At 35.6% G+C, this 26,080-nt stretch overlaps 2 protein-coding genes and 1 long non-coding RNA gene across 3 annotated transcripts; 2 read left to right on the forward strand and 1 right to left on the reverse strand.

Moving 5' to 3' along the window:
* Positions 1-413: 413 nt before the first annotated feature.
* LOC117323023 lies at positions 414-4,686 on the reverse strand. Its single transcript, XM_033878011.1, has 6 exons — positions 4,546-4,686; positions 3,696-4,099; positions 3,083-3,201; positions 1,988-2,145; positions 1,524-1,685; positions 414-1,206 (listed from the first exon to the last, which is right to left on the reverse strand). Exons 1-6 carry the CDS (start codon positions 4,636-4,638, stop codon positions 1,168-1,170), a joined length of 975 nt encoding a protein of 324 aa, XP_033733902.1. The 5' UTR covers positions 4,639-4,686; the 3' UTR covers positions 414-1,167.
* A 404-nt stretch (positions 4,687-5,090) lies between these two features.
* LOC117323024 lies at positions 5,091-7,604 on the forward strand. The gene is made up of 3 exons (XR_004531634.1): positions 5,091-5,149; positions 5,715-5,843; positions 7,494-7,604. It is a non-coding gene; the product is annotated as an uncharacterized LOC117323024 (long non-coding RNA).
* A 107-nt stretch (positions 7,605-7,711) lies between these two features.
* On the forward strand, positions 7,712-24,214 carry LOC117324579 (transmembrane protein 260-like). Its single transcript, XM_033880499.1, has 20 exons — positions 7,712-7,856; positions 7,996-8,171; positions 8,319-8,664; positions 9,219-9,250; positions 9,698-9,849; positions 10,728-10,902; positions 11,501-11,614; positions 12,423-12,602; positions 13,302-13,342; positions 14,005-14,088; positions 14,334-14,451; positions 16,050-16,123; positions 16,383-16,476; positions 16,863-16,993; positions 17,467-17,521; positions 18,014-18,165; positions 19,298-19,477; positions 19,976-20,029; positions 20,961-21,048; positions 23,174-24,214. The coding sequence occupies exons 1-20, from the start codon at positions 7,712-7,714 to the stop codon at positions 23,402-23,404; spliced, it is 2,622 nt and encodes an 873-aa protein (XP_033736390.1). The 3' UTR covers positions 23,405-24,214.
* The last annotated feature ends 1,866 nt before the right edge of the window (positions 24,215-26,080 follow it).

Raw genomic sequence — 26,080 nt, forward strand, 5'->3', positions numbered from 1 at the left:
TTTCCCGTAAGAAGTTACCGTTATGCATTGATCGTGTTGGTTATTAGAGGATGAATATAACATCAAATATTAGTAACAATTTATTCCATTAAAAGTTAAATCTGGTGGATATTTCTGTCAATCAAAAATCAGTTTTTGGTGTGAGAAGCCAGGATTTATATCGTCTGTAATGTCTTGTTTCTTTTAAGAATTAGAGCTGTAAATACAGTTCCTCCCTAACTTTATTGCTGAGTCAGGCATTAGTTTTAACAGTGTCTGAATAAGTTCAAAATGTCTGGAATAATATCTAATAATACTAATTGTAGGACTGTTTTTGTTTGTTTTTCAATTTGTTAACAAGCGCTGCATATGTAGTATGTTTAGACACAATTAATCTGTGGGAAAAGGAACAACACAAGATAAATATATCAATAACCAATTGTATCCAATTTTAATACCCAGGGTGAATGAAATAAATTGAACCTACATTTAATATTTAATTGGAATATAATGAGCCACACTGAAACAGTAATAACAGAGTACAGCAATTCTACATGGCAAGGTTTCTCAGAATCTGCTACAAACATTACACATATTACTCCTAGATTCTCATTTAACTCCATTGAGTATTGGGTCAAAGCATCACCAATAGTTCAATTACTATATTAGTCTAGCTGCACATGGAACCTAGATCATGTTAGCACAGTCAATAAACTTTACACAGACTATTCAATGAATTAATGCACACTCTTAACAGTTTCTCTCAGAATGAAGGTAAACAAATATGATTTGCTTTTTATCACTAAATTGTTTTTAGTGCAGGAATAGGCTCCTACATTCCTTCTTTGTCCATTAAGCCACTTACTAGTAATCATACAACTAAGTAAAAATCACCATGAAAACATTTCAAATTTCAACAAATGTATAAAAATAAGCTGTAAAAGAGTTCATCACAGGCATAGCAATAAGCAAGTCAAGTTTTTTTTTCTGCGGACATTTTACACCCGACAATTTGATTTTAACAGAACATTTGATTACTTTATAAGAGATATCAAATTATCACAAAAATACAAGTTGTCTGTCTCTTCATATAAGATCCCACTCTAAATTGTTTCAAAAGTTCCTCTTTGACGGTTTAATCACTTCAACATATTAACAAATGAGTTTACCATTCGATTAAGTTGATGTCTAGAAGTATTTGACATTCTTTTTGGTCTTTCGCTGGCTCTGCAAAGAAATAGAATGAAACGCACTGCATTAATCAAACATTGCTATTTAATAAACTGATATCAGCAACGTATGACTTAACTGTGATGACAACAGTATTTGCATTGAACAAAATTGCTCAAAATATGGTCCTTTGACAGAAATGTTTAGCTTATTTTCCCCCAAATTCCCATCATACACCACAATTTTTCCCCCTCAATTTTACCCATATATGGAAATGTCCCATATTTACCAGGAAAACACTGTACTGGTATCACAGAGAAAAAAAATGTTACAGCTTGTACATCTACATACCCTGTGATCATTATAATACATACCCGCCTCAGACCAATGGGCTGCTTATTGAAAGACTCCTTTCTTTTTTGCCTCATCTTTCTATCTCTTTCTTTCTTTTGTCTCTTGTAAACTAAAGACTCTTCATAATTCACAGGTTTTGCTCGTCTGCATTTTCTCTTTGTATTCAGCTTATCTGGAGTGTTCTGAAATGTGACATTACAGTAAATTGTCTTTACTAGCCCACCTAATTATTTTCTTTCCTTGTTTTTGACAAAATATCAAGAAGACTTTTTATTATAAAATCTCATTTTGAGACTGCAAAAAAAAAAAAAAATTAGTATTTTGAATGTTTTAATTTGATCAGAGAATATCTCTGTTCATAATATTCTCAATAAAAAAATTAAAAGAATAAGAATGAAGAGCATCCAGCTATAAAACAGATCAAGTTATTATATCATGTATGTTCTTTTAAAATTCCAATACGTTTTAATTTTGTGTAACTAACTTGCTGTGAGACTTGTGCTATGGTGGTGATGGTATTGGTTGTAGAATAGTCTTCTGCAATGTCCAAAAGGTAATCAGCCACATTGAGATCACTCAGCGTCACATCTGTATATCTGTGTAGCTCTTTATCTACCGACTCCACAGGCTTAGTGTCATCATCTGTAACCACACAAGTTATTCATCATAACCCAACACGACTGATAGACATTAAAATTGTATAGACCGTATTCAACCCATTAAATGCACCTACCACACCCTTTTTAAGAAAAGAAGATATACCAGCTGATATAAGCTAATCCAGGGATTTTCCTACAATTTTTCAACTGGGTCCAGGGTCCATTGAATCGGGAATTTCTACGCAACACAATGTGACATTGGTAAAAACAAAAAATAGTGTAATTCTTAGAAATTTTAGTTTTTCTTTGATGAATATTGCCTTTATATTATTTTTGATTTCATTTTGTTAACTATAGCTGTTTTTTATTTTTCAAAGGAACCTTAATATAGGTCTTTGTATATAAAACTTACTTAATCATTCAAAAGTGACTTCAAATTGTGAATATTTCCGTGGCTATTTGGGAATTTTCACAAGATTTTTTTTAGGGGAATGGGTCCTTTTAACGGACCCTGTTTCTATTGTAGAAAAATACCTGTAATCAAAACATATAAAGTTCCTTACCTCACTGATCTGCCAATACGATCTTCAGTCTTTATCCAAAGACTCTGGATTGTTTTCACAAAAGTATGTAAATAAAAAAAAAAGCTATTTTTCCACCCAGATTTCAAGCAAAAACTTTTCCCTGTATGATCATTTGAAGATTTTAACACATTTGAACCCTATCACCTTGGAAGTATACCAAGATCTTTCATTTAAACCAACTTGTAGCTCTTCATCCCATCCCAGCATACTAATGACCAAATAGCATATGACCCTAAACCTTTTAGTTATTGAGAAGAAGTTCCTTAAAAGGACAGGTTGATGCCATACAAACAACAGCAGGATTGCCAAATAATGGATGTACCACAGCACAAGCTCACTTGCTCTTCATACATCATTCAAATTAGTTTTTATGATTAGGAGATCAGAAAATCTTACCAATCATTTGAAGAATATCAAGTGGAAAGATATCTTGATTTCCAGATTTCACCTCAAATACATTTAATGGATCATTCAACAGAGGAGTCAGGGGTATATCAAAAGTTTGTACAGATGGCCTGCAAAATAAGAAAATATCAATTGTAGTTTATAAGACAATACATGCAAATTAATAATTATGCACCTAAATGTATGTACATATTATGTATCTATAGTGTTAGGGATTGCTTTATACTGATGTTTAATCATCACAGTTTTTCTAATGATAAGTCCAATGGTATATAAAGTATATATCAACATATAACTATTTTCAAAACTTATTTCAATGTTGTTCAGTCGTGTAAAATAAACATAAATATGAAATTATTAATTTAGTTTCTTTTTTAAATTTTAGGCTCCTCTAAAATTATTGACATTTACTTGAAAACTATCACTTTGTTGGAGGTTACAGTACAATCTAGAATTATATCTATGATTGTAGATTATCTACATAGTAGTTTATAACATTAATGAAGAAAAAAGTTGACAAAATGAAAATTTCAATTTGAAATCTTCCATAAACATGAAATCTATGTTTTATCAAAGACGTATCTATGTAAATCTGCATACTTACCAATTCACATTCCTATTCAACAGGCTTGGTGTCTGATATGGCATTTGATGTGATTGGTTGAAGTTGATTTTTGGAGTTGAAGGTTGACTGTAGCTCATGTTAATCAATTTGACGTTCTTTATTCTAGGTGTTTGTAATAATGATCTGGTGTATTTACGGAACCCTTGACCATCTGATTCTGATGAATTGAATGTACACATAACAGGATCAAAGCGCTTAATAGCTGGGGATCGATTCGTGTAAACAGGTGATGAACCGTTTGGTGAAGCTGGCTTTTTGAAAGTCTGACAGAGAGGTGTTCTTGGCATAAATGTAGCAAGCTGCTGAGTATTTTTCTTTGATTGAGAATCTAGTCTTCTCATTATTTGAGCACGTTTCTTTTTCATTTCGATTTCGTATATTTCCTGAAAAAAAAACAACAAAAAACATACATATATGCCCTATATTATACTCTACATTCCTTATAAATGAGAAGGTAGACTCACATTTTTAAATTGCAATAGGCCTATGCACTGCTAAAAGAATTCATTGCTTGTAAATTAGATTCTACTTATATCTAAACACGAATTAATAGACTATTAAAAATAATCAATCTAATTAATATCATGTAACGTAGTGATGACCATCCGATTTTAATTAGATTGAAAAATAATGAATATAGACCTTCAAGGATCAAGCCATTCAGAACTTTTGTTTCTTTTACAATCTTCATGTTGCAGTGTAAAACGAATGCCATATGCCTACTGCACAGTGCCCAACAAGGTAACAGATCGTCTCCGTGTCTAGATTTACAGGTTCAGTTTTGGCACGGAGGATGGTGGGTTCTAGAGAAATATAATTTTGATTTTACCTGAAACGCATTATCAATATCCTTCCCAGTGAATGATTCCAAATCATTATTTGAAAGGGTATTTAAGTAATACTTCGGAGGATGTGTCTTCATTTTATAAACATCAACAAGTTGGTCGTCTGCCTGACAATAGGGATTGCACTTCCGGTAAACGAAAGAAACGATTGCGGGAATATTTGAAAACATTATTTTCGAATATTGAGAAAGGGTGCTGATTTTACAGTTTTAATAAAATTATAAAATGGCATTGAAAATGATAAAGTCATAGATACTGTTCAGTGCAGCATGCCTTCATTATATTACAGTTTAGTATTCTTCAAAAGAGAAACATGCAACGTAGAACCGTTTTTGAAATAGACGGTGTATTAATGACCCCTTAGTTAAAATGAAAAATATTTATGTATGTTAAAACATATAACTAGCCTATGATATACATGTATTTGTCGCTACATATTTATTTTAAGGTTCGCCGTTGAACAGGTGCGTGGCAGAAGGAAATTTGTCCGGTGTTGGTTTTATTTTTATTGACAGATTATCAACTTCCGGTTTATCTACTGAGGTAGTTTTGCTTTTGGTTTCACAAGGAAAACTTCACTGGTATTCGGTCTGTTGACTTCCTGGAGCATTTGAATTGACATTGACTGTTTAGTCAAACATTTTGATTCCGTAAAAATTTCAGGAAAAATCTTACTTTGTTACAATATTCTTTTCCTTTCAAACGCTAACGACATTGACAGAAGCTCAGACCGGGCTATTTCGCCACAAAATTCGTTCGCCTCAAAAACAAGAGTAATTTTTATTGAGATTAGCACAGTTTGATATCATGATGGTTATACTTATAAATTGAGAATCATTACTTTGAAAGATTTGTTAAGCTTTGTATTTGTCGTAAATATATATTATTTGGTAATTACTATGTACATTTTTTAGGTCGAAATGACCTGTAATATTTCGTCCATATATCGTTATAGGCTAGCTATTGTCTGTATACATTGCTGTAGATTTTTCAAATAAAGATAGATGAAGAGGGTAAGGTTGGCACGTTTTCAAGACAATGTAATGTATATCATCTTAACTTTTTTGATATATAAATCAGGACAATTTAATTTATGTTGTCATTTTCTGGATTTCTATAAAATTTAGGTAACTAATAGCTAAATATTTTACAGCACAACTATACAAAGACAATAAATGAAACCCCAAAAGCAGAAAAATGCAAAAGTACAAAAAAGGAATACTTTTGGACATATTCATGGAAAGAGCGAGAAGGATAACATGCAGTCTGATACAGATCACAGGTATTTTCACACAAAACAATCATACAATTGTATATATTTACTGATGTTAAAGTTCAAGGAGCAGTAGTGTGCAGCCAGCCGGAATCGAACCCGCGACCCTCGGCTTACTGGTCCACCGCTCTACCGACTGAGCTAAAGGGAAATTCCCCCTAGCCAGAAGCTAGAAGTCGACCATACAACTATGTACAGTATTTACAATTAAAACCCGGCCTGCTACACTACTTCCTCCTTCAAACGTGTTCGCCTCGAACACACCAACCCAGGTTCTCTCTCCAAGGAAGCCTCTTGCTTTCACTTGGAGTGGTCTGCGGCACCAAGATAAAGTTCAAGGAGTATTAGTGTGCAGCCAGCCGGGATCGAACCCGCGACCCTCGGCTTACAGGTCCGTCGCTCTACCGACTGATCTAAAGGGAAATTCCCCCTAGTCAGAAGCTAGAAGGCGACCATAAAACTATGTACAGTATTTACAATTAAAACCTGGCTTGCTACACTGATAACATATCATAATTTTCTGATGGGTATAAAGGACAATGTCTAAGATATAATACATAGTATTGGAACTGGAACTGGACTAGATCGATCATCGGCGACCAGGTAGCTTAGTTGGTAGAGTGTCCGTCTAGAGTTTGTAGGGCCCAAGCCCATGATTTCTCTGGCCCTGTGACCATGGTGACTGGGCCAGAGAAATCTTAGCTAGGAGGGCCCCAGGTTCAAACCCTGGTCTTTCTGCTACATTTTCTTCTTCTCCTGTTACATAATGGGTGTACATGTGCTTGCCAACACTTGTTTGAAGTATTAGGAGTATGCTTAGCAAGGGGATACCTTAAATTGTGGTCTTCAAGTTGAAGTCTTGAAAAAGGAGGAAGGAATGTAGCAAAACTGAACTAAGTTGATCAACGGCGACCAGATAGCTCAGTTGATAGGTTGCCTGTCTAGAGTTCAGAGGGTCCCAGGTTCAAACCCTGGTCTGGCTGCTACATTTTCTCTTTCTCCTGTTATGCAAACATGTATGTATTGGATTTGGACAAAGTCAGATCAGTGAAACTCCCCATAATCAGTGAAGAGCCTATATCAAGGTAATGTAATTGATTAGTTGATATTTAAAAAAAAAAATGCTTCAAAGGTTTCAGTTCAGAGATCAATCCAGGATGTAGGGAAACAGCTGGGGTTCCCTAAATGCAACACCTTGGTGGGGAGTACTTGTCCCAGGGGTGCAAAGCTCTTTTGGCCGAAAAGGATTTTAAACTGTTTAGCTCTCCTGATAACTTTGGAAGTATGAAAGCTTCTTTTCAAAGAGTCAATTAACAAGGTCCTAAATTTTCTGATGAATTAAAAGAAACAACAATAAAAATGGTGAAATATAAGAAAGTAATTTGAAAAGGGTGAAATTCAAAGAAAAAAACTATTATTAAGGTATTCTTTACAGCCACATGAAGAGCCATGAGGCTCATTTTGAGACAGAGTCTCATTGTAGTAGCTGGAGGAATCTAATGTAGTATACATTGTATGATTTGCTCTACTGACTGAGTGATCATGGTTCCCATCAATAATACTCTTAAATCACTATGTTATGCAGAGTATTGCAGGTGTTGCAGTTGAATTTTCAGAGATAACATCCCATAAGAATTTTTCTTTACTTGATCTTTTCAGGAGTGACATGAGAGGGGCACATGATTTGGAGCTGAGTTTGGTCCTAGGACTTGTGACATTTAGTGTTTATTTCACCACTTTGTACCCATCATTACCAGGAGGTGACTCAGGTATGTTACTGTCCTAACCCCTCCCATCCCATCCCTCCCAACCCCTCAAACCCCTCCCATGTATAGGTAACCATTCTAAACAGATCTCTACCAGGAGGAGACTCAGGTATGTTACTGAACCCTGGGCTGCACCTCCCAACCCCTCCCAACCCCAACCCCCATCTCAACACCCCTCCCCCTCCCAACCCCTCTCAACCTCTCCCTGGTATCGTGGTAACCATTCTAAACAGATCTCTACCAGGAGGAGACTCAGGTATGTTACTGAACCCTGGGCTGCACCTCCCGACCCCTCCCGAGGCCCAACCCCTGACTCCCAACCCCCATCTCAACACCCACCCCCCTCCCAACCCCTCTCAACCTCTCCCTGGTATCGTGGTAACCTTTCTGAACAGATCTCTACCAGGAGGAGACTCAGTATGTTACTGAACCCTGGGCTGCACCTCCCAACCCTTCCCGAACCCCAACCTCCAACTTCCAACCCCCATCTCAACACCCATCCCCCTCCCAACCTCTCCCTGGTATCGTGGTAACCTTTCTGAACAGATCTCTACCAGGAGGTGAGACTTGGGTATGTTACTGAACCCTGGGCTTCACCTGCCAACCCCTCCCGAGCCCCAACCCCCAACTCCCAACCCCTCCCAACACCCATCCCCCTCCCAACCCCTCCAAACCCCTCCCAACCTCTCCCTGGTATCGTGGTAACCTTTCTGAACAGATCTCTACCAGGAGGAGATTCAGGTATGTTACTGAACCCTGGGCTGCACCTCCCAACCCCTCCCGAGCCCCAACCCCCAACTCCCAACCCCTCCCAACACCCATCCCCCTCCCAACCCCTCCCAACCTCTCCCAATCTCTCCCTGGTATCGTGGTAACCTTTCTGAACAGATCTCTACCAGGAGGAGATTCAGGTATGTTACTGAACTCTGGGCTGCACCTCCCAACCCTTCCTGAGCCCCAACCCCCTACTCCCAACCCCCATCTCAACACCCATCCCCCTCCCAACCTCTCCCAACCTCTCCCTGGTATCGTGGTAACCTTTCAGAACAGATCTCTACCAGGAGGTGAGACTTGGGTATGTTACTGAACCCTGGGCTGCACCTCCCAACCCCTCCCGAGCCCCAACCCCTCAAACCTCTCCCATGTATTGGTAACCATTCTGAACAGATCTCTATCAGAAGGAGACTCAGTATGTTACTGACATCCACTCTCAACCGAGGCCAATCCCCTGTATTTTAGATACTATATATATAAAACTCACTGCTACAGTGCTGCTCATTAAAAGTCTAACATTCCAAAAACTGATCATTTTCAACAGTAACTCATTTTGGGAAGTTTTCTGAGAAATAACACAATTGCATAATTTAAGAAATCGAAAGAAAGAAATTCATATTCAGGATGGCTTTTGAATAAAATGAGGACTTGATGGCAGTGAATTCTTAAGTTCTGGATAATAATGCTGGAATTTAAAACTGCTATTCATCATGTACAATAGATTCCTTTAAAAATCTGTAAAATTAATTATTTATGTTACATAACATGTATTATTAAGTTTTAGGAAAGAAATATTTCGAAATGTAATTGACAGTAAAACAAGTTTATTGTTATTGATTATCAGGAGAACTTGCTGCTGCAGCACAGGAACTTGGGGTAAGAAATGCGCTCACAATCTATTTTTTTTTATTCAATGCAGTACTATGGCAAGCCATTATAGAAAAAAAGAGGCATTTATAAATATCAATATTTAATAAATCATTTATTGATTTTGGTAATGAATCATGTATCAATATAGGCACTATTTAATTTCTACTACCCTGAACGTGTGTTATTCTGTATTGATGTCAGTAAAGCCAATTGTTTGATTATATTTTGAGAATATATAATTAGTACCAGCTGATTCAGGTGTCAATTTCATAAATCAACAATCGATATTGTGTCCTTGAAAATTTTATAAAATATTATTTTTTGAATGTTGAATAAATTTTCCTCGTATGAAGTGTGCTACAGTCTTAGTCTTAGCTGAAATCTTGCCTGTCGATATCATGTCTACCAGTATATGTTTTATGTACATTCTGTTTGATATTTTGGTCTGAACAGGTCGCCCACCCTCCTGGCTACCCTGTGTTTACAATGCTGGCCTGGTTGGCTATACGACTAGTACCGGGTGGAAGTGTGGCGTGGCGAGTCAATCTACAGACGTCCATGTTTGGAGGGGTAGCCATAGTGTTTCTAGCACTCACTGTTCTCAGGTACTAGCTGTAGTTCTAAATGTTCCTTCTGACTCTCATTCACCTAGAAGGAAAACAATTTCAGGGCTTTTTCTCACTGGTTTGGGATGGAGCCTTTTTGTCTCATTTCGGGAAGAAAATTAGTGAATTGGGAAAGGTTTTCAGGAGTAAACTGCACATTTTGGGAATTTGGCTTTAAAATGAAATATTTCCAATTGGGAATGGGGCCCATTAACAGCCTCAAAAAGCCCTCAGAAAAAGCCCTGAATCTTACGGCATTTTGGTTGGCAATAGGTGGGATTGGGGCATAACTTACTGACTAATCCCTTTGTCATTTTTGTATGTCAATAAAATATGTTTAAACTAAACAAAGAAAACTAAACAGGAAGTTAGGTATACGATCCATTGTTGGTCCGTAACAGAATTTGATGTTTATCAAGAAAGCTATCACTGTGGAGTATGGCATTGATAAAGAAATACATGTCATGGTCTTCAGGGATTCAAGAATTTAAAAGCTATGTATGATATATCATATCCAAAATGAAAATTTAGAGCCCTGGAATAACTTAAAACAACAACATCAGTTTTGATGAGGTGAAATAGTTTTCAATTTTATTTTGAAGAAAATTGATTGCAAAATCTAATAAAATGTCCAAAGATTTTGATGAATGATTTTTATTTGAAAAAACATACAGTGTATCATCAGAAGCCAAAGCTATGTTGTTAAATATGACCATGAACAAAAGCCAAGAAATAACATTACTATTATGAAAAGTCAAACCAAAGTTTAACCAGATTTTAAAGACATGAATTTACAGCTGATAAGTCCTTGACAAATGGAGAGAACTTAATGATGAGGAGGGATTAAGTATTGTATAATGCTGAATATTCAATTTTAGACTGACCGGCCGCCCATCAGCAGCTGTGCTAGCAGTAGGTATGTGGGGTTGGTGTAAGCTTACCTGGGCATGGTCCATCACGGCCGAAGTCTTTGGCCTCAACAACATGTTCGTGGCTCTGCTCATGTTCCTGGCTCTGAAGTTTGAGGACGCTGATAAGCAGTCACAAATCAAGGTGTGTATACAGGTACAGATGTGGAAGAGTATGTACATGATAAACTACAAAATATAAATATATATAGGTACTAGCAGGGCCAAAACATATGCCAAGTCGACATGTGCTTTCAAACCCAAGAGTCAAATCTGATTTTTGGGGAGTCAAAAACATACTCTCAAGGGTCTACTGGATGCCCTGACAATTTTAACATTAACTAAAAAGTCTTTGATTTAGATATATCTTCATGCAGATTGTGACTGTATACATCCTTGATATTTTATATCAGATAAGAGGTCGGAAAACAAAGGATTAATATTAGACAGGATGTGAAAATATTCAGGTGTCTAAATGCTAAAATGTTGTATTAGATATGATGTCAGAATTTTTGGGGGATTGGTTCAGATAGTAGGTCAGAATACTCAGGTGTCAGAATGCTAAAATGTCATATTTGGTATGGTGTTAGAATTTTCTGGGGATCGGTTAAGATAGGATGTCAGAATACTCAGGTGTCAGAATACATGTTTTTTCCAGAATCATAACATGTCGGATAAGACAGGGCATCAGAGTACTCGAGTGTCTTTGTACGAGTTGTCACTCTATTTCTACATGATTTCAGATGTCACTTGTGGGATCATTCATGTGTGCTCTCTCACTGTGTAACCAACATACCATGGTCGTCTATGTGTTTTGTCTGGCAGTCTGGGTCATTTATACTCTTCACAAAAAACAGGTAAATGTTTATTTTCATAATCGTGCTGTGCTCAGGAAGTCTGTAAACCAATTGTTCCAATCTCTGGTTACCATGGCAACTAAAACAGATGCTCATGTTATTAATATACATAAAAATGGCACCTTATCAAAAAAGTTTTTAGTGTAAATTGTATAACAATGATGTTGTATAAAAATCTCAGGAAAATAATACTACCTCAAATATGTTCATAAGATGGCCATCCTATACATTAACAACTTAGTGTAGAAAGCTTTACAATAGCTTTTTGTCTGATAAAATTGAAGGTGTGCTTTCTCAAAAAGTAACTCTTAGACTCGTGAAACCAGAAGTGTGAACGAAAAATATTATGTAATCCCTATCGCTGTACCGCTTAACCGTTCATGTGTATCAGAAAGGTGTACTGTAACTTTGCTAGGCCAATCACATGAGGTGCGTTTGAAACGAGAGCCGTGATTGGTCGGAATTGCAAGTTATGTGTGCAGGAGTGCATCAATATAGTGTTGTCACAGGTAGGCCTACATGTCAATAAAGTTACAAGCGTATTCGATAACGGGCGGTCACTAACCTAAATGAAGGTACGGATGCATGATGTGTTTGCAAACATTGTATGAATCTTTCGTTAAATACACTGGAATATACACACTGGAAGCATTGACTTGTGTTGCAATACAAAACAGTTGTCTGGTAATCTTATGGCAAAACTAGCAAAAATTGGACACAAGTGCAAAAAAAATCAATAAAAGAAAGTCAATTTTACTATTTTATTTAATCCAGTGTATCACTACAATCTCAAATATTTTTGTTTTAGATTCTATCTTTCAGCGTGTTGATGAAGATTGGTCTGTCCTTTCTGACTGGCCTTTTGCCTTACCTATATCTACCTCTGTCCAGCTGGTTTTTACGGTCAAGGTGGACGTGGGGTGACCAGAGGTCACTGGCTGGACTGCTAACTCACCTGCTGAGGAGGGAGTATGGCACATTTGATCTGGTAAGCTGATAAATAAACCAAAGTGTAACTCTTTTTTTTTAATTACCTGTCAGGGTTAGCAGACTTTGAAAAGGCATTAAAACAAGGATTTGCCCTATAAAAAGCCTTATAATTTATAAAAAAAGAAAGGCTCTAAAAGACCTTTAATTTAACAAAAAAATGCATTGAAAGTGTAGAAAGGGCATTGAATATGGCTAAAATTCAAAGCAAAATTTAAAGGCATAGTAATTTTAACAATTTTGACATTGTTATGTTAAACAATCAATTTTTAGATATCTCAATTCAAAGATGGGTACAGTAGTAGCTCCAACAATCATATGTTGAAACTGTACTGACCATTAATTAAAATAAGCAAGGAGTAAGATTTCTTGCAAAATTGCTTTTCCCAATACTGTTGGATGGTTTGATTTTACAATGATTTAGAAGGCCTTATTTTCTTATGTAAAAGATCCTGATGAAAATTGTAAGAAGTGATGTTTATCAGACTCTTTAAAATATTTGGATACGATATAAAATGTTAGGAAGTGGAATGTTTTTACATGTATTTTACAAGAAATCATTGTTGATATGGAAGCTGGTTTCATCAATACATGAAATAATTGACTTTAATTTGAAATATTTTTGTGCTGACCACATACTGTAGTCAAAAATCATGTGAACACATTCCTGTTGATATATCACAAAATACTTTGTTTACAGGGTAAAGGCGAGACAGGCCAGGGGCTGATGTTTGGTATCAGGTAAGACAACTGAGGGAGAGTTCATTGTCTTGTGTTTTGTGCAGGTGAGAGAGTATCTTTTACTTTAGACTTTTTGTAGTTACATCTTATTGCTAAGTACAGTGAATATTGAATCATACATCAAATTGAGAATCATATCACGATAAAATGTCCAGCAATTAAGTTTTCATTTTTATGTAAGATTAATCTTTGAAGATCCTGCATTTTTGTCCATGGAATTCATTTTGTAATTAGGTGCTGTACATGTGAAACAGCAACCTTAAGCGGTCATCGCCAAATTTCGCTAGAACAAATTCATTCGGAACTTTTGTTTTGATATGAGTGGAAGGAGAAAGTTGAAAATTTATAAAAATCACATTTACCAGGACTGTATGAGCTTATGCCCTACCTACTATGTCTGAATTCTTACAGCTATGAAAGTAACCTTTGCCCAAAATATAATATTTTATGTTGGTTCAAAATTAACATTCATTTAGACCTGTTTTGACTGTCCTATTCCAGATTTCTGTACTTTTGGCAGTAATCATCACTGATGAGTCATCGGAGGTTGAAACAGCTTATGGACTAGTTTGATATTCATTATTCCCGATGTGCTGTATCTAAAATTGAATTTTTGGTAAAATCTTTTCACCACATAATTACATAATGTTTCTCTTGACCAGTGCTTACATGGATCACATCCTAAGTGACCTAACTCCGGTCATCTGTGTCCTGTTCCTCCTTGGACTGGTTGCTGTCACCTACAGGTACAGTTATATTTGAAATTCATTTAACCTTCATATTTCAAATATCTTGTACAACATTTTCCCTTATTTCATCCTGGACTTTTTTCAAGGTTTTCAACCTATCATTCTGAACATATACTGAATTTATGCCATGGAACAGCCAAAAAACATAAAAGAATATCAAGCAATTATTCATCTAGACTAATCCTGAATGCTCTCCCTTGAGTAAGTGTAACAATATATAATTGTATTGCTGTGACCTTCAGACACCTAAAGACAAAAGAGAGAGCGCTCAGTGTATTTTTCCTCATGATGACAATGTACCTGCTGTTCTTCTCTTGGAGGGCAAACCTAGACCTTAAAAATGCTCTCTACATGGGAGTGGTAAGTACCTGCTTTAGATATACATTATGTTAGCAATGAACTGCAGAATTAGGATTGAATCGATCAAAGTTTATGTATCTTATTTTCTATAACACATATTGTGGGCGTGCCACTTCATTAGTTTTGCTAATCTGTTAAAATTTGATAATGATGACAATTGTGTGAAATTTTCTGTGCAAAATCATTGCATGTAGTACAATTATTAGCTCATCTCTTCGAAGAAGAGTGAGAGCTTATGTCATCACTCCGGCGTCGGCGTTGGTTTTCCAAATGTTAAATATTTGGTGCAATTGTTGAAAGGCATAGTAATTGATGGTTCCTGTGGGGGTTAGACTATCCCCTGCCAGAGTTAAACTAAAAGATTTTTTTTGGGAAAAAAACAGAATTTTCAAATTTTTGGACTTAAAATATTTCTGCGTTAAGTTTTTGGTGCAAGTGTTGAAAGGTATTAATACATCACTTTATAATTGTACTAGGGTGCTGATAATTGGTAATAGACTCCCTCTTGGGTTAAACTATCCCCTGCCGGAGTTAAACTAAAAGATTTTTTTGGGAAAAAACCAGAATTTTCAAATTTTTGGACTTAGAATATTTCTGCGTTAAGTTTTTGGTGCAAGTGTTAAGAGGTTTCAATACATCACTTTATAATTGTACTAGGGTGCTGATATTTGGCAATAGAGTCCCTATGGAATAAGACAATCCCTTCCTGGAGTAAAACTTAAAAAAAAAAAATGGATTTTTTCTTTTTAAATCTGTGTTTTTTTGTTTTTGTTTTTAAATCTTTGGACTTTGCGTTAAGTTTATATTGTGAGTGTTGAAAGCATAGTAATACATGGTATTAGGTTCCCTGTGGGGGTTAAACTATCCCTTGCCAGAGTTAAACTGAAATATTTTTTTGGGGAAAAAACACATTTTAAAAAAATGTTTGTGCAAATGTTGAAAGCTATTTAACACATCACTTTATGATTGTACTAGGGTGCTGATATTTGGTAAAACAGTCCCTATGGAGTTACACTATCCCTTCTTAGGGTGAAACTGAAAATAAAACAATGTGACAATGCTCACAATAGACAATTTATACCGGTCCACATTTTTCAAGGGAGACAACTCTCATTAGGATAATATTTTGTCAAAAAATTGAAGAAATATGTCCAAAAGCAATTACATTTGTATTTAATATATTCATTTAATCTACAACAGCATAGCTTGTCTCTCGAATGTTTGTCAATAAATAATCTATATATATATAAATTGGTATGGTTTTGAAAATTGCATGAATTCACAAAGCATAATCTGATCAAGTAAACAATATAAATATTATTAATGCAATTTGCGAAACCATTCCAATTAATATATTTTAATTATTTATTGACAAACATTTGCGAGACGAGCTATGCTGTTCTCCAACAGCTCTTGTATTGATTAATGATTTGATTAAATTTCTGCATTAATGAAACAAGTTTCTGCATCAATCTCTTCCATACTTTGAGTTAAAGTTCATTTGTTGACCCCAAGGGCTGATAAAAGATATATATAAGTTTAATAATTAAATGCATTTCTGATCATTCAAAACTGAGGATAATATATATTTTTCACAGGTGGAGCGATTCTGGATGCAGAGTGATATGATCGTCGTTACCATAGCAGCAGTGGCATACAGTGACATCATCAAGTAAGTTAATAACAGAACATTTTAGAGTCAATGGCCAGCCACCTTCATTCCTAGTAAACGTGGCTGATATTGATGTCCTGTCAATCATTTTCTTTTTCAAATAAAACAGGTTCTTGGATTTCAAGAAGATTTTTTTTTCAGAATTTTTATGTGATTTTGGACTTTAGTCATTTTAGAAGGTCAAAGTTTGACCAGACCAGAAAAGTCATATTTCAGCAACTTTTTCTAACTAATGTGTGTCATTTTTTTGTTGTTTCAGCTACTTTTTCTGGATGACAAAGATAAAACCGACCTTTTTTGATTACGCAAGACCAGATTTGCTTGTGGCTGTTCTCTTGTCAGTTTTCCAACTTGTAAGTTAAGGCTAAATGAAATTGATTACTTGGTTCTCACGCCAATTTTTCTAAAAGAGATCAGGAAAGAAGTTATTTTCTTTTATCATTTGATTGGTGAAAAAACAGGTGAGGACAGTGTTCAAAGGGCGTCAACTTTTCATTTAAACAAAATTCTTCTCAATAACAAAGAGGCCCAGAGACCTAACATTTGGCCTGTAGCTTGCTGGGGTAAAGGGCTACCAAGTTTTTTTCTAAGTCTGTTTAGTTTTTTGGACTGTTTTTATCATAGAATCATATTATTTTACAACAATATTAAGATCTGATAACAAGTATATGAAACTTCATTCATCGCTGCATTGATAATACCCAATAACTATTAGCATCATTTTGTGTCCTCACCATAGCAACGCCATTACAATGTGAGTGACCAGAGCGGGAACTGGGTCATCCACGAGTTTGGAGAAGATGTCCTGCGGACGATGCCACCAAATGCCATCATCCTGACCAAGGGAGACCTCCCATCAAACACTTTCAGGTAGATGATTTTCTGTTAAAAGTATGATCTCGAGTGACTAGGTCAAGAAGTGTTCGAGGTACAAAAATGTAGGTAATGTACACAATACATCTGGTAGCAGTTTTTATCACACGCCATTATGACTGGGTACCGCACCTGACCGTCTCCAAATTCTACGGAGAACCACAGACAGATACATTACTTATGTAAGCAACACATGTATATATTGTATGTAGATGGAAAATTAAGCGATTGAACTAGAAATCTGTATCTGGGTCTAATTAATACTGGTAAATCAATATATATATATTGTACATGTTTGTACCATGACCAGTACAAAGAGGTAGATGATATGGTCCGTGTCCAGAATAAAATCAATATTTAACATAGATAAAGTTCTTCATAGATGTACACTGTATATTGAAGATACTGCAGTGTACTTGTATGTCATCCTAGGTATCAGTATAAAAATGTTTTTTTTTTTTCATTTACAGATATTTGCATTTGTGTGAAAATATCAGACCTGACATTCAGATATTTGATCAAGAGGTAAATTGTTTTTGCCTACTTATGCAAAGTTTCCTTTCATTTATAAATTTGCATTTGTGTATTGTATTATCAACACTACAGACAAATATATTGTCATATATTTAAAACACTCTATGCACTCTGCCATAGACAAATCATTGTAACAAAGTGCATGATTAATTTAATCTAAATCACTGCCTCCACTAGGGATCGAACCCAGGACCTCTGGCTTAATAGTCTTACGCTCAACCGATCGAGCTAAAGAGAAGATCTCTCTAGCCGAGCAGTATAATGCGGCTAGTATCCACAAAGGTTGCATAATTGTCAGTTATTACTCTCAGATTAATTACCTGAATTATATCCCATATTTAATCACTCAAATTATTATCTATATTTAACTCCTGAAACTCATTTAATATTTAAGTTATCTCCCCTTGACCAATCAATTTCGAGACAAATTAACCTAAATCTGACTTTATTTCCCCCTGGACTAACACACCCTTTACTAAACAGATTTTGACGTACGAGTGGTCAGTACCCATGCTGGGATGGACAATGCCAGGGATTACATTCCCTGGAGATATGTTTCACCTTGCCACTGGCAGGAGGAAGGATGGCCGAATCTCTTTTACATTTGAGAGGTTTCTTGATGTCAATTATGACAAGTAAGTATCAAAAAAACATATGGCATATACACAGATATTCAGTTTGATTCAAAATTTAATATGGTTACCAGTTATGACGGAAAATCGGTTGCAAATGCAAAATTGATTATTGGTTTTGATCAGCCCGCCAATGTAGTTAATCGATTTCATATTCGAACGAATGTGCATGTATTCAAAATTTCCTATGAAATGAATAAATTTTCAGTTGGTGTCAAACTAAACTAAAAAATTCCCAAGTTATCTGCGATTCAGTTATGAAAAAAATATGTGAACAGCTGAAATTTTTATTATGTATTCTAAATTAGGATATGACATTTTGTTTAAAACAGGAAAATATCAATCTGCCAATGATTGATTATAAAAAATTACTATTGATAATCAGATCAGTTAATGTTGAACGATTAGTTAATCAATTATATCTGATCATCTTTCCACCACTAGCTGCCAGTGGAGTTTTTGCATTTTCCAGGTACATATGAATTGGATGAGCTAAGAGCTGTAATTTGACTTGATTAACATGTACCTTATTGTAAAAGAAGATATAAGATTTTCATAAAGCCAGCTTGCAATGTTGAATTACTGCCTTTTCACTTTACCAAATTTGTGTATATTAAATGATCTTTGGAAACATTTAATAATCAGGGTCAATATTTACCTGGCATGTAAAAAAAAGTTTGTCATTGTTTACATGAAAGGTAAACATGATATCTGTTTGAAAAGAGCAATTGACTTGTTTACATGAATTTTCATATACATGTAATCATAATAATATATTGATGTGTCTATATTTACTTATCATTGCTGGGCCCCAATATTTGTATGTGATTTGTTGTTATTGTTTTCTCTCCCCTGAAGAACCCCAATATTTGTCTCTGTAAGTTGTTGCTTTATTTTCCTTTCCCATGAAGAGCCACAAACTTTTACTTCTTGTATTTAGGGTGTTGTTATAATTTTTCTCTCCTCTGCAGAGCCCCAATATTTGTCTCTGTATACAGTGTATATGTAAGTTGTTGTATTTAAGTTGTTGTTATAATTTTCTCTCCTCTGTAGAGCCCCAATATTTGTCTCTGTATACAGTGTATATGTAAGTTGTTGTATTTAAGTTGTTGTTATAATTTTCTCTCCTCTGTAGAGCCCCAATATTTGCTTGTATTGGAATCCAGGACCATGAGAACTCCTGGCAGAATGGGTATACCGTGGTACCTTATGGATTGTGTAGTCGTTTTGTGAAGAAAGGGACAACATTTGACCTCGCAGCTCACATCTCATCTATTAGGAAAATAGCACAGAACTGGACTCATCCTCCTGCTGGGTAAGAAAGGCTACTGCAGTGTTGGTCTTTATTCGGCACCCATTTAACAATACAGATATTACTTAAGCACAAACCATCAAGGAGTATTGAAAAATACCCTCTCTCTCTCTCTTTGAGTACCACTAAACTAGAGGGAAATTCCCTCTATGCTTAGCCAGTAAGGTGATATATAAGCTTCACATCCTACCAGAGGGGAGAGAGGGAAATTCCCTCAAGGCTTAGCCAGCAAGGTGACCTATCTTCTCCACTTTTACATCCTAAGGGAGATAACTCAAAACAAATGATCACTGATGTGACGCGAGTGATAGCTGAACAATTTTTCCTAAGGGAAATAACTCTGATCGCAGATATATTTTCAGGTAGTTCAGGGCGATATCTTTGAAGTAAAATGATTATAGAAATTGTACATGGTGCTTAATTACAAAGGAGAAATTTGATGTAGTCAGTACCTTAAATGGCTGTCAAATGAAAGGAAACTTGTATTATTCTTGATTGTAGATTTTCTGAAACTTCTTGGGAACGTGTGACAACTGATGAGATGTGGAATGCTAAGTAAGTATGATATGTGTGATGCCCATAATAATAATAATAAAGTTTTGACAAAGTAGCTATAGGTCTAGTAGAAATCGGACATTCAACGGTAAATTTTAAACCTATATCTAATGATGAGCAGAGATGGTCAGAACATTTGATGCTGGGAGTATCTGTTTTACAGTGAACTATATCACAATTGGTCTTTGTATCTGTCTCACAGGTGTTAAGATATACAGGATATCTAACAGTGTCTTCAGTTATACCAAATATATTTCATGAGTGTGGCTAATACTTCAATATTTTTCACTCATGCTACGCACAAAATATCAAAATATCAGTCACATAAGCGAAATATATTTGGTATTACTGAAGACACTGTTAGATATTTTGTTTATTACATTTTGTAGCAAAATATACTGAAGCAGCTCAATCTCTCCCAGATCATTGTGGTCCCTTGTCAACTGCTCACAAATGTACGCCAATTCGTGACGTTATGTATTCTATCTTGCATTATGATGTCACATAACATGACAGAGAGCTATATGCAAATCTTCATTTTCTCCATTGTTGTTTGTAAGCAGTTTTCTAATTGGTCATATCAGAAAAAAAGTGATATTTTTCACCATTGAAAAAAATGATATTTTTCACTAGTGAAAAAAGTGATATTTTTCAAAATCACTTTTATAGAATAAATAATTTTTGACATTTGACCGGTAAAAAAGTTATAAATGTTTAATCAGGATTAGGGATATAGTGCAGGGGTCAGTTTTGACATGTTTCAAGGTAGTAAGTCCTGAGTAATAAATTACACTACAGCATAAAGTTTTGTTTGTCCGGAGATCTCTCCTACATTTATTGTGATAGTATTACCTAAGGGTTGGTTTCTACAGGTTTTGTGATTGTATGAACTGTAAAGGTTAGATTTGAAATGTTTGTATCATCATTACAGAATCAGCACAGCCTACTACCTGTATGACAGATCACAGGCCACAGATAATGAGAAGGAGAGCAAGGAAGCTCTCATTTCTTCTTACCAGGTATGTATATGCTCAGTCCAAATGAAACGAAAATTTCTTCATTTCTTCTGGATTACTTCCCTATCATGCACAACCTCCAAGTACACTATTCCATTAACATGCCTTATAAAGTATGGATGGTTTATATAAAAACTGAAATATTAACTGTAGAGTGAGTAACAGTATCACAACATCAGTCGCTATAATTAGAAACTTCCTGACCAATCATTATAGGTAGTCTACAGACATGATATTTGATTGGTGGAAACTCTAATTGTGGCGATTCTTCAGAATTGACATTCAAATTTTATTTTAAGATGATCATTAGATACCCCTCACAATTTTGGATTGAAGTTTTGGTCTATTGAAAACATGGACGATTTGAAAATTAGGTACCTTAAGACTATATGTACAGCTATATATAGCTACATTGTATTATGTAACCCTTCCACCACACAAAAAGCCAATTAATCACTGTATGCAGTATGCTATCGTTTGATGTTTTATAATGTATGTTTATGTTCCCATTTTAGTTAATGCTGTGTATTCAACTTGTACTATTGTTGTACCATATTTATCCTCAAATAAGTGCCCTCTCTAGTGTAGAAGTTTAATACCGTATTTATCCTCCCCTAGTGTAAAAGTTTAGTACCGTATTTATCCTTGAATAAGTGCCCTCCCCTAGTGTAAAAGTTTAGTACCGTATTTATCCTCGAATAAGTCCCCTCCCCTAGTGTAAACGTTTAGTACTATATTTATCCTCGAATAAGCCCCCTCCCCTAGTGTAAAAGTTTAGTACTCTATTTATCCTCTAATAAGCCCCTCCGCTAGTGTAAAAGTTTATTACCGTATTTATCCTCCAATAAGTGCCCTCCCCTAGTGTAAAAGTTTAGTACCATATTTATCCTCCAATAAGTGCCCTCCCCCTAGTCCTCAAATAAGCCCCCTCCCCTAGTGTAAGAGTTTAGTACCGTATTTATCCTGTAATAAGCCCCTCCCCTAGTGTAAAAGTTTATTACCGTATTTATCCTGTAATAAGCCCCTCCCTTAGTGTAAAAGTTTAGTACTGTATTTATCCTCCAATAAGTGCCCTCCCCCTAGTCCTCAAATAAGCCCCCTCCCCTAGTGTAAAAGTTTAGTACCATATTTATCCTCCAATAAGTGCCCTCCCCTAGTGTAGAAGTTTAGTACCATATTTATCCTCCAATAAGTGCCCTCCCCTAGTGTAGAAGTTTAGTACCATATTTATCCTCCAATAAGTGCCCTCCCCTAGTGTAGAAGTTTAGTACCATATTTATCCTCCAATAAGTGCCCTCCCCTAGTGTAAAAGTTTAGTACCATATTTATCCTCCAATAAGTGCCCTCCCCTAGTGTAAAAGTTTAGTACCATATTTATCCTCTAATAAGCCCCCTCCCCAGTGTAAATGTTTAGTAATGTATTTATTCTCAGAGAAGTCCCCTCCCTAGTGTAAAAGTTTAGTACCATATTTATCCTCAAATAAGCCCCCTCCCCTAGTGTAAAAGTTTAGTACTGTATTTATCCTTGAATAAGCCCCGGGCCTCCCCTAGTGTAAAAGTTGAGCACCATATTTAATCTTGAATAAGCCCCCTCCCCTAGTGTAAAAGTTTAGTACCATATTCATCCTCAAATAAGCCCCCTCCCCTAGTGTAAAAGTTTAGTACCGTATTTATACTCGAATAAGCCCCCTCCCCTAGTGTAAAAGTTTAGTACCATATTCATCCTCAAATAAGCCCCCTCCCCTAGTGTAAAAGTTTAGTACCGTATTTATCCTCGAATAAGCCCCCTCCCCTAGTGTAAAAGTTTAGTACCATATTCATCCTCAAATAAGCCCCCTCCCCTAGTGTAAAAGTTTAGTACCGTATTTATCCTCGAATAAGCCCCCTCCCCTAGTGTAAAAGTTTAGTACCATATTTATCCTTAAATAATCCCCCTCCTTTAGTGTAAAGCTTCAGTATTGAAGTTTTGGGAGGCCTTATCTGTGAATAATTTTCAGTTGACTAATTCGAAATTTATAAATGACTTAAAAATGAAGCAGGGGCTTATTTGTGGATAAATTTGATATGAAACATAAAAAAAATGCACAAAAATAGTTGCCCACAAAAGGAAATATCTTGTACTTGACAGTTGTACACTGAAGCCATCAAAACAAACCCTGGGTTCCCGGCATACTGGCACAAAAACTACGCCCTGGCCTGCGAGAAGATGCTGCATGTATCCCACAACTACGACAAACAGGATTTAATCCGTAACATCGTCCATCACTTCGAGATATTCCTGAAACAAGAGCCGAAGGATCCGGACAAACAACCTATCCTACAAATCATCGAAATGTTCAAAAAGAGGCTTCATTCTTGACACCGATATGTTGTAGATAGTTAATGTATAATTAAAGTATTCATTGTCGAGCAGTGATGCATCCATGGACATGTACTTTCAATACACCAGTGTGTTTTACAGGATTTTTATCTACAGTTACATATCTTTATAAATTCTTGTTTTATTTACCAGGGTATATAATTATATATTTTTTTATTTTTATACTATATATTTTGGTAAAGGTGAAGATCAACTAAGATCTATATATATATTGATATGTAGTGTGTTACTGGCTGATGCCTTGAAATCACAGGGACTTGGCGCTGATTACCAACCCCATGGTACATGTATTATAACTGTGGGTTGAAAATTTGTGCCAAGTTCCTGTGCCTGAATGTTTTTAGTATTTCTCATATAAATTATAATATAAATTATAGGTTGTTTAGAATAAAGTAGTCTACTATGTTGAGATTAATTGATATTTTGTATTGTTGAAAATATCTGTTCCATAATACTCCAGGGGTTATGTTCACTTTCGCTTTCTGTAACCCTGGAATATGTCAGGCAAATTTGAAGGCATGCGGCAGGCTACTTGGGTTAGGGGAAAACTTGCTTGATTGCTAAGCTGATGACAATTAGGTCAACGGAACCAACGCCTGTTAATTTAATTGTATGACAAAGTTGAGATTCGTCTGATGTACATCAAAGGATCAAACGTGTCTTTTGTTCTATCATCCACATGATGGCGGTGACTGAGCCTTCAATTCAGCCATGACATATTCTAGGGGCACCGAGATCAAAAGTGAACATAACACCAAGAGTATTGAGGATGACATTTGTACTGTTAAATTGGAGAACAAATCCCAGAAGTTAATTTTTGTTTGACAATTTTTTTGTGTTGGATAACTTGCCACATTAAACTCTTGTATTGTCACTTTATTTACACAAGCTTCTAATGGGGTATTCTTCAACACATTTGTGGTTGATATATTTCTCCAAATTTAATATCCAGTAGAAATTCTGATGTTATCTCCAGAAACTTATAGAACTAAATTTACTCTGTAATCAATAATACAGTAATTTCATTTTTTACGGAAAAGAAATTTATGTTTAGTCAATAAAACAAGAGACTTACAATGTACAAGGAAGGCTTCCTACAGCTTCTGGGCTGTATTCATTCCTTGTTTAGGAGATGATGAAAAAGGCATATGAATCCCCTCGCTATTCAACATTGACAATACACAAAAAGAAGATGGTATGATTAGTCTAATCACAATGTCTTTCAGGAAAATGCTGCTAAATATAAAAACAAGATATGGTAATTGTGAGTAAGAGTTTGAAGAAACAGAACTATATATATATCCAATAATGAATTAATCAATAATTTAATTAATAATTAATAAATAATAGATAAGTTGGTAGATGGAAGACCTATTTTTTGAAAAATCTATTTATAGTAAGAGTGACCTCAATTTAGATCCCAGGAGATCGAAATGTAAATTCTTCAATAGATCATACAGTAGTTGTGAGTAAGCGTATAAAGTTTTAGGACAATCAGATATAATCAAGGAATTGGGAGAGTGACGATGTTGAACATCTCTTTACCTTTGTAAAGAGATGATGATTGTCATTAATTTTGTGATCAGGACAATCAGGTGATCAAGTCTGTTAGGCATGGACTTCAGATATATGTTTATAGTAGCAGTGACCTCAATTTTTACCCCAAGTGGTTATAATTCAATTTCGTACAAAAGATGATCGATACTTGTGTATGAAGTGTATGAATGAAGTCAGAAGAGCGAAAACATCAAAAATATATTTAAAGTAATGACAGTGACCTCATTTTGACCCCAGGTGATTGATTTGTACATTTGTACAAGAAATGATAGTTGTGAGAAAATGTACAAAATTTCAGGAAGAGTTAGGATGTTGGAAATCTATTTATAGTAACAGTGACCTCATTTTTGACACCTGGTGATTGAAATGGTAACTTGTAAGAGAGACATAGTTGTGAGTATGCGTGTCAAGTTTCAGGAAAATTGGATCAGTAATGAAGTCTGGTAGAGCAAAGATATCAAAAATCTATTAAAAGTAATAACGGAGACCTCATTTTTTAGCCTACCATCATCAGATGGTGGGCTTTTCAAACCACCCTGTGTCCAAAGTCTGTCAACCGTCAGTTGTCCTTCTGTCGTTCGTCTGGCTTCCTTCCATCCGTCTGTCCATAAACAATCACTGTTATCTCTATTTCTTGAAAAGTACAACAGGGATATTTCTCAAACTTCATGTGTAGGTTCCCCTTGGTCCCTAGTTATGCCATTTGAGTTTTGATTTTTGGTCAGAAAAACAAAATGGCCAAAGGCAGCCAACTTGGAATTTGAAAATTGAAGTTTGTTGTCGCTAGTTCTTGAAAAGTACTAAAGGGATATTCCTCAAACTTCATGTGTAGGTTCCACTCGCTAAAGCTGGATATGTCTTTTGTGAATTAAAAAAAAATAACTTACTTGTGGGAAATAAATTCCATATCAAACAACCACTTGTTGTGTAACCTCTATATATCAACTTACATTAATTACTCTTGTTGGACGCGAGGGGTCTTAAGTGTTGGAGGAAACCAGATTTATCAGGGATAACGTTAACCCACATGGTTGGACAGGTGACATACCTTTTCACATCTTATCAGGGAACTGAACCCTGGCTGCCGACTTGACACAT

The sequence above is a fragment of the Pecten maximus genome, chromosome 3 (assembly GCF_902652985.1).
Source record: "Pecten maximus chromosome 3, xPecMax1.1, whole genome shotgun sequence".
In the NCBI taxonomy this organism is placed as follows: Eukaryota; Metazoa; Mollusca; class Bivalvia; order Pectinida; family Pectinidae; genus Pecten; species Pecten maximus.

Coding starts and splice junctions, on each gene's coding strand:
- LOC117323023 (XM_033878011.1), bottom strand. CDS start 4,638: ATGAAGACACATCCTCCGAAGTATTACTTAAATACCCTTTCAAATAAT. Junction 4,100..4,545: donor ATATTGATAATGCGTTTCAG/GTAAAATCAAAA, acceptor TTTTTTTTTCAG/GAAATATACGAAATCGAAAT. Junction 2,146..3,082: donor TGATATTCTTCAAATGATTG/GTAAGATTTTCT, acceptor GTGTGGTTACAG/ATGATGACACTAAGCCTGTG.
- LOC117324579 (XM_033880499.1), top strand. CDS start 7,712: ATGTTACTGAACCCTGGGCTGCACCTCCCAACCCCTCCCAACCCCAAC. Junction 8,172..8,318: donor TACCAGGAGGTGAGACTTGG/GTATGTTACTGA, acceptor CTTTCTGAACAG/ATCTCTACCAGGAGGAGATT. Junction 11,615..12,422: donor ATACTCTTCACAAAAAACAG/GTAAATGTTTAT, acceptor TTTTTGTTTTAG/ATTCTATCTTTCAGCGTGTT.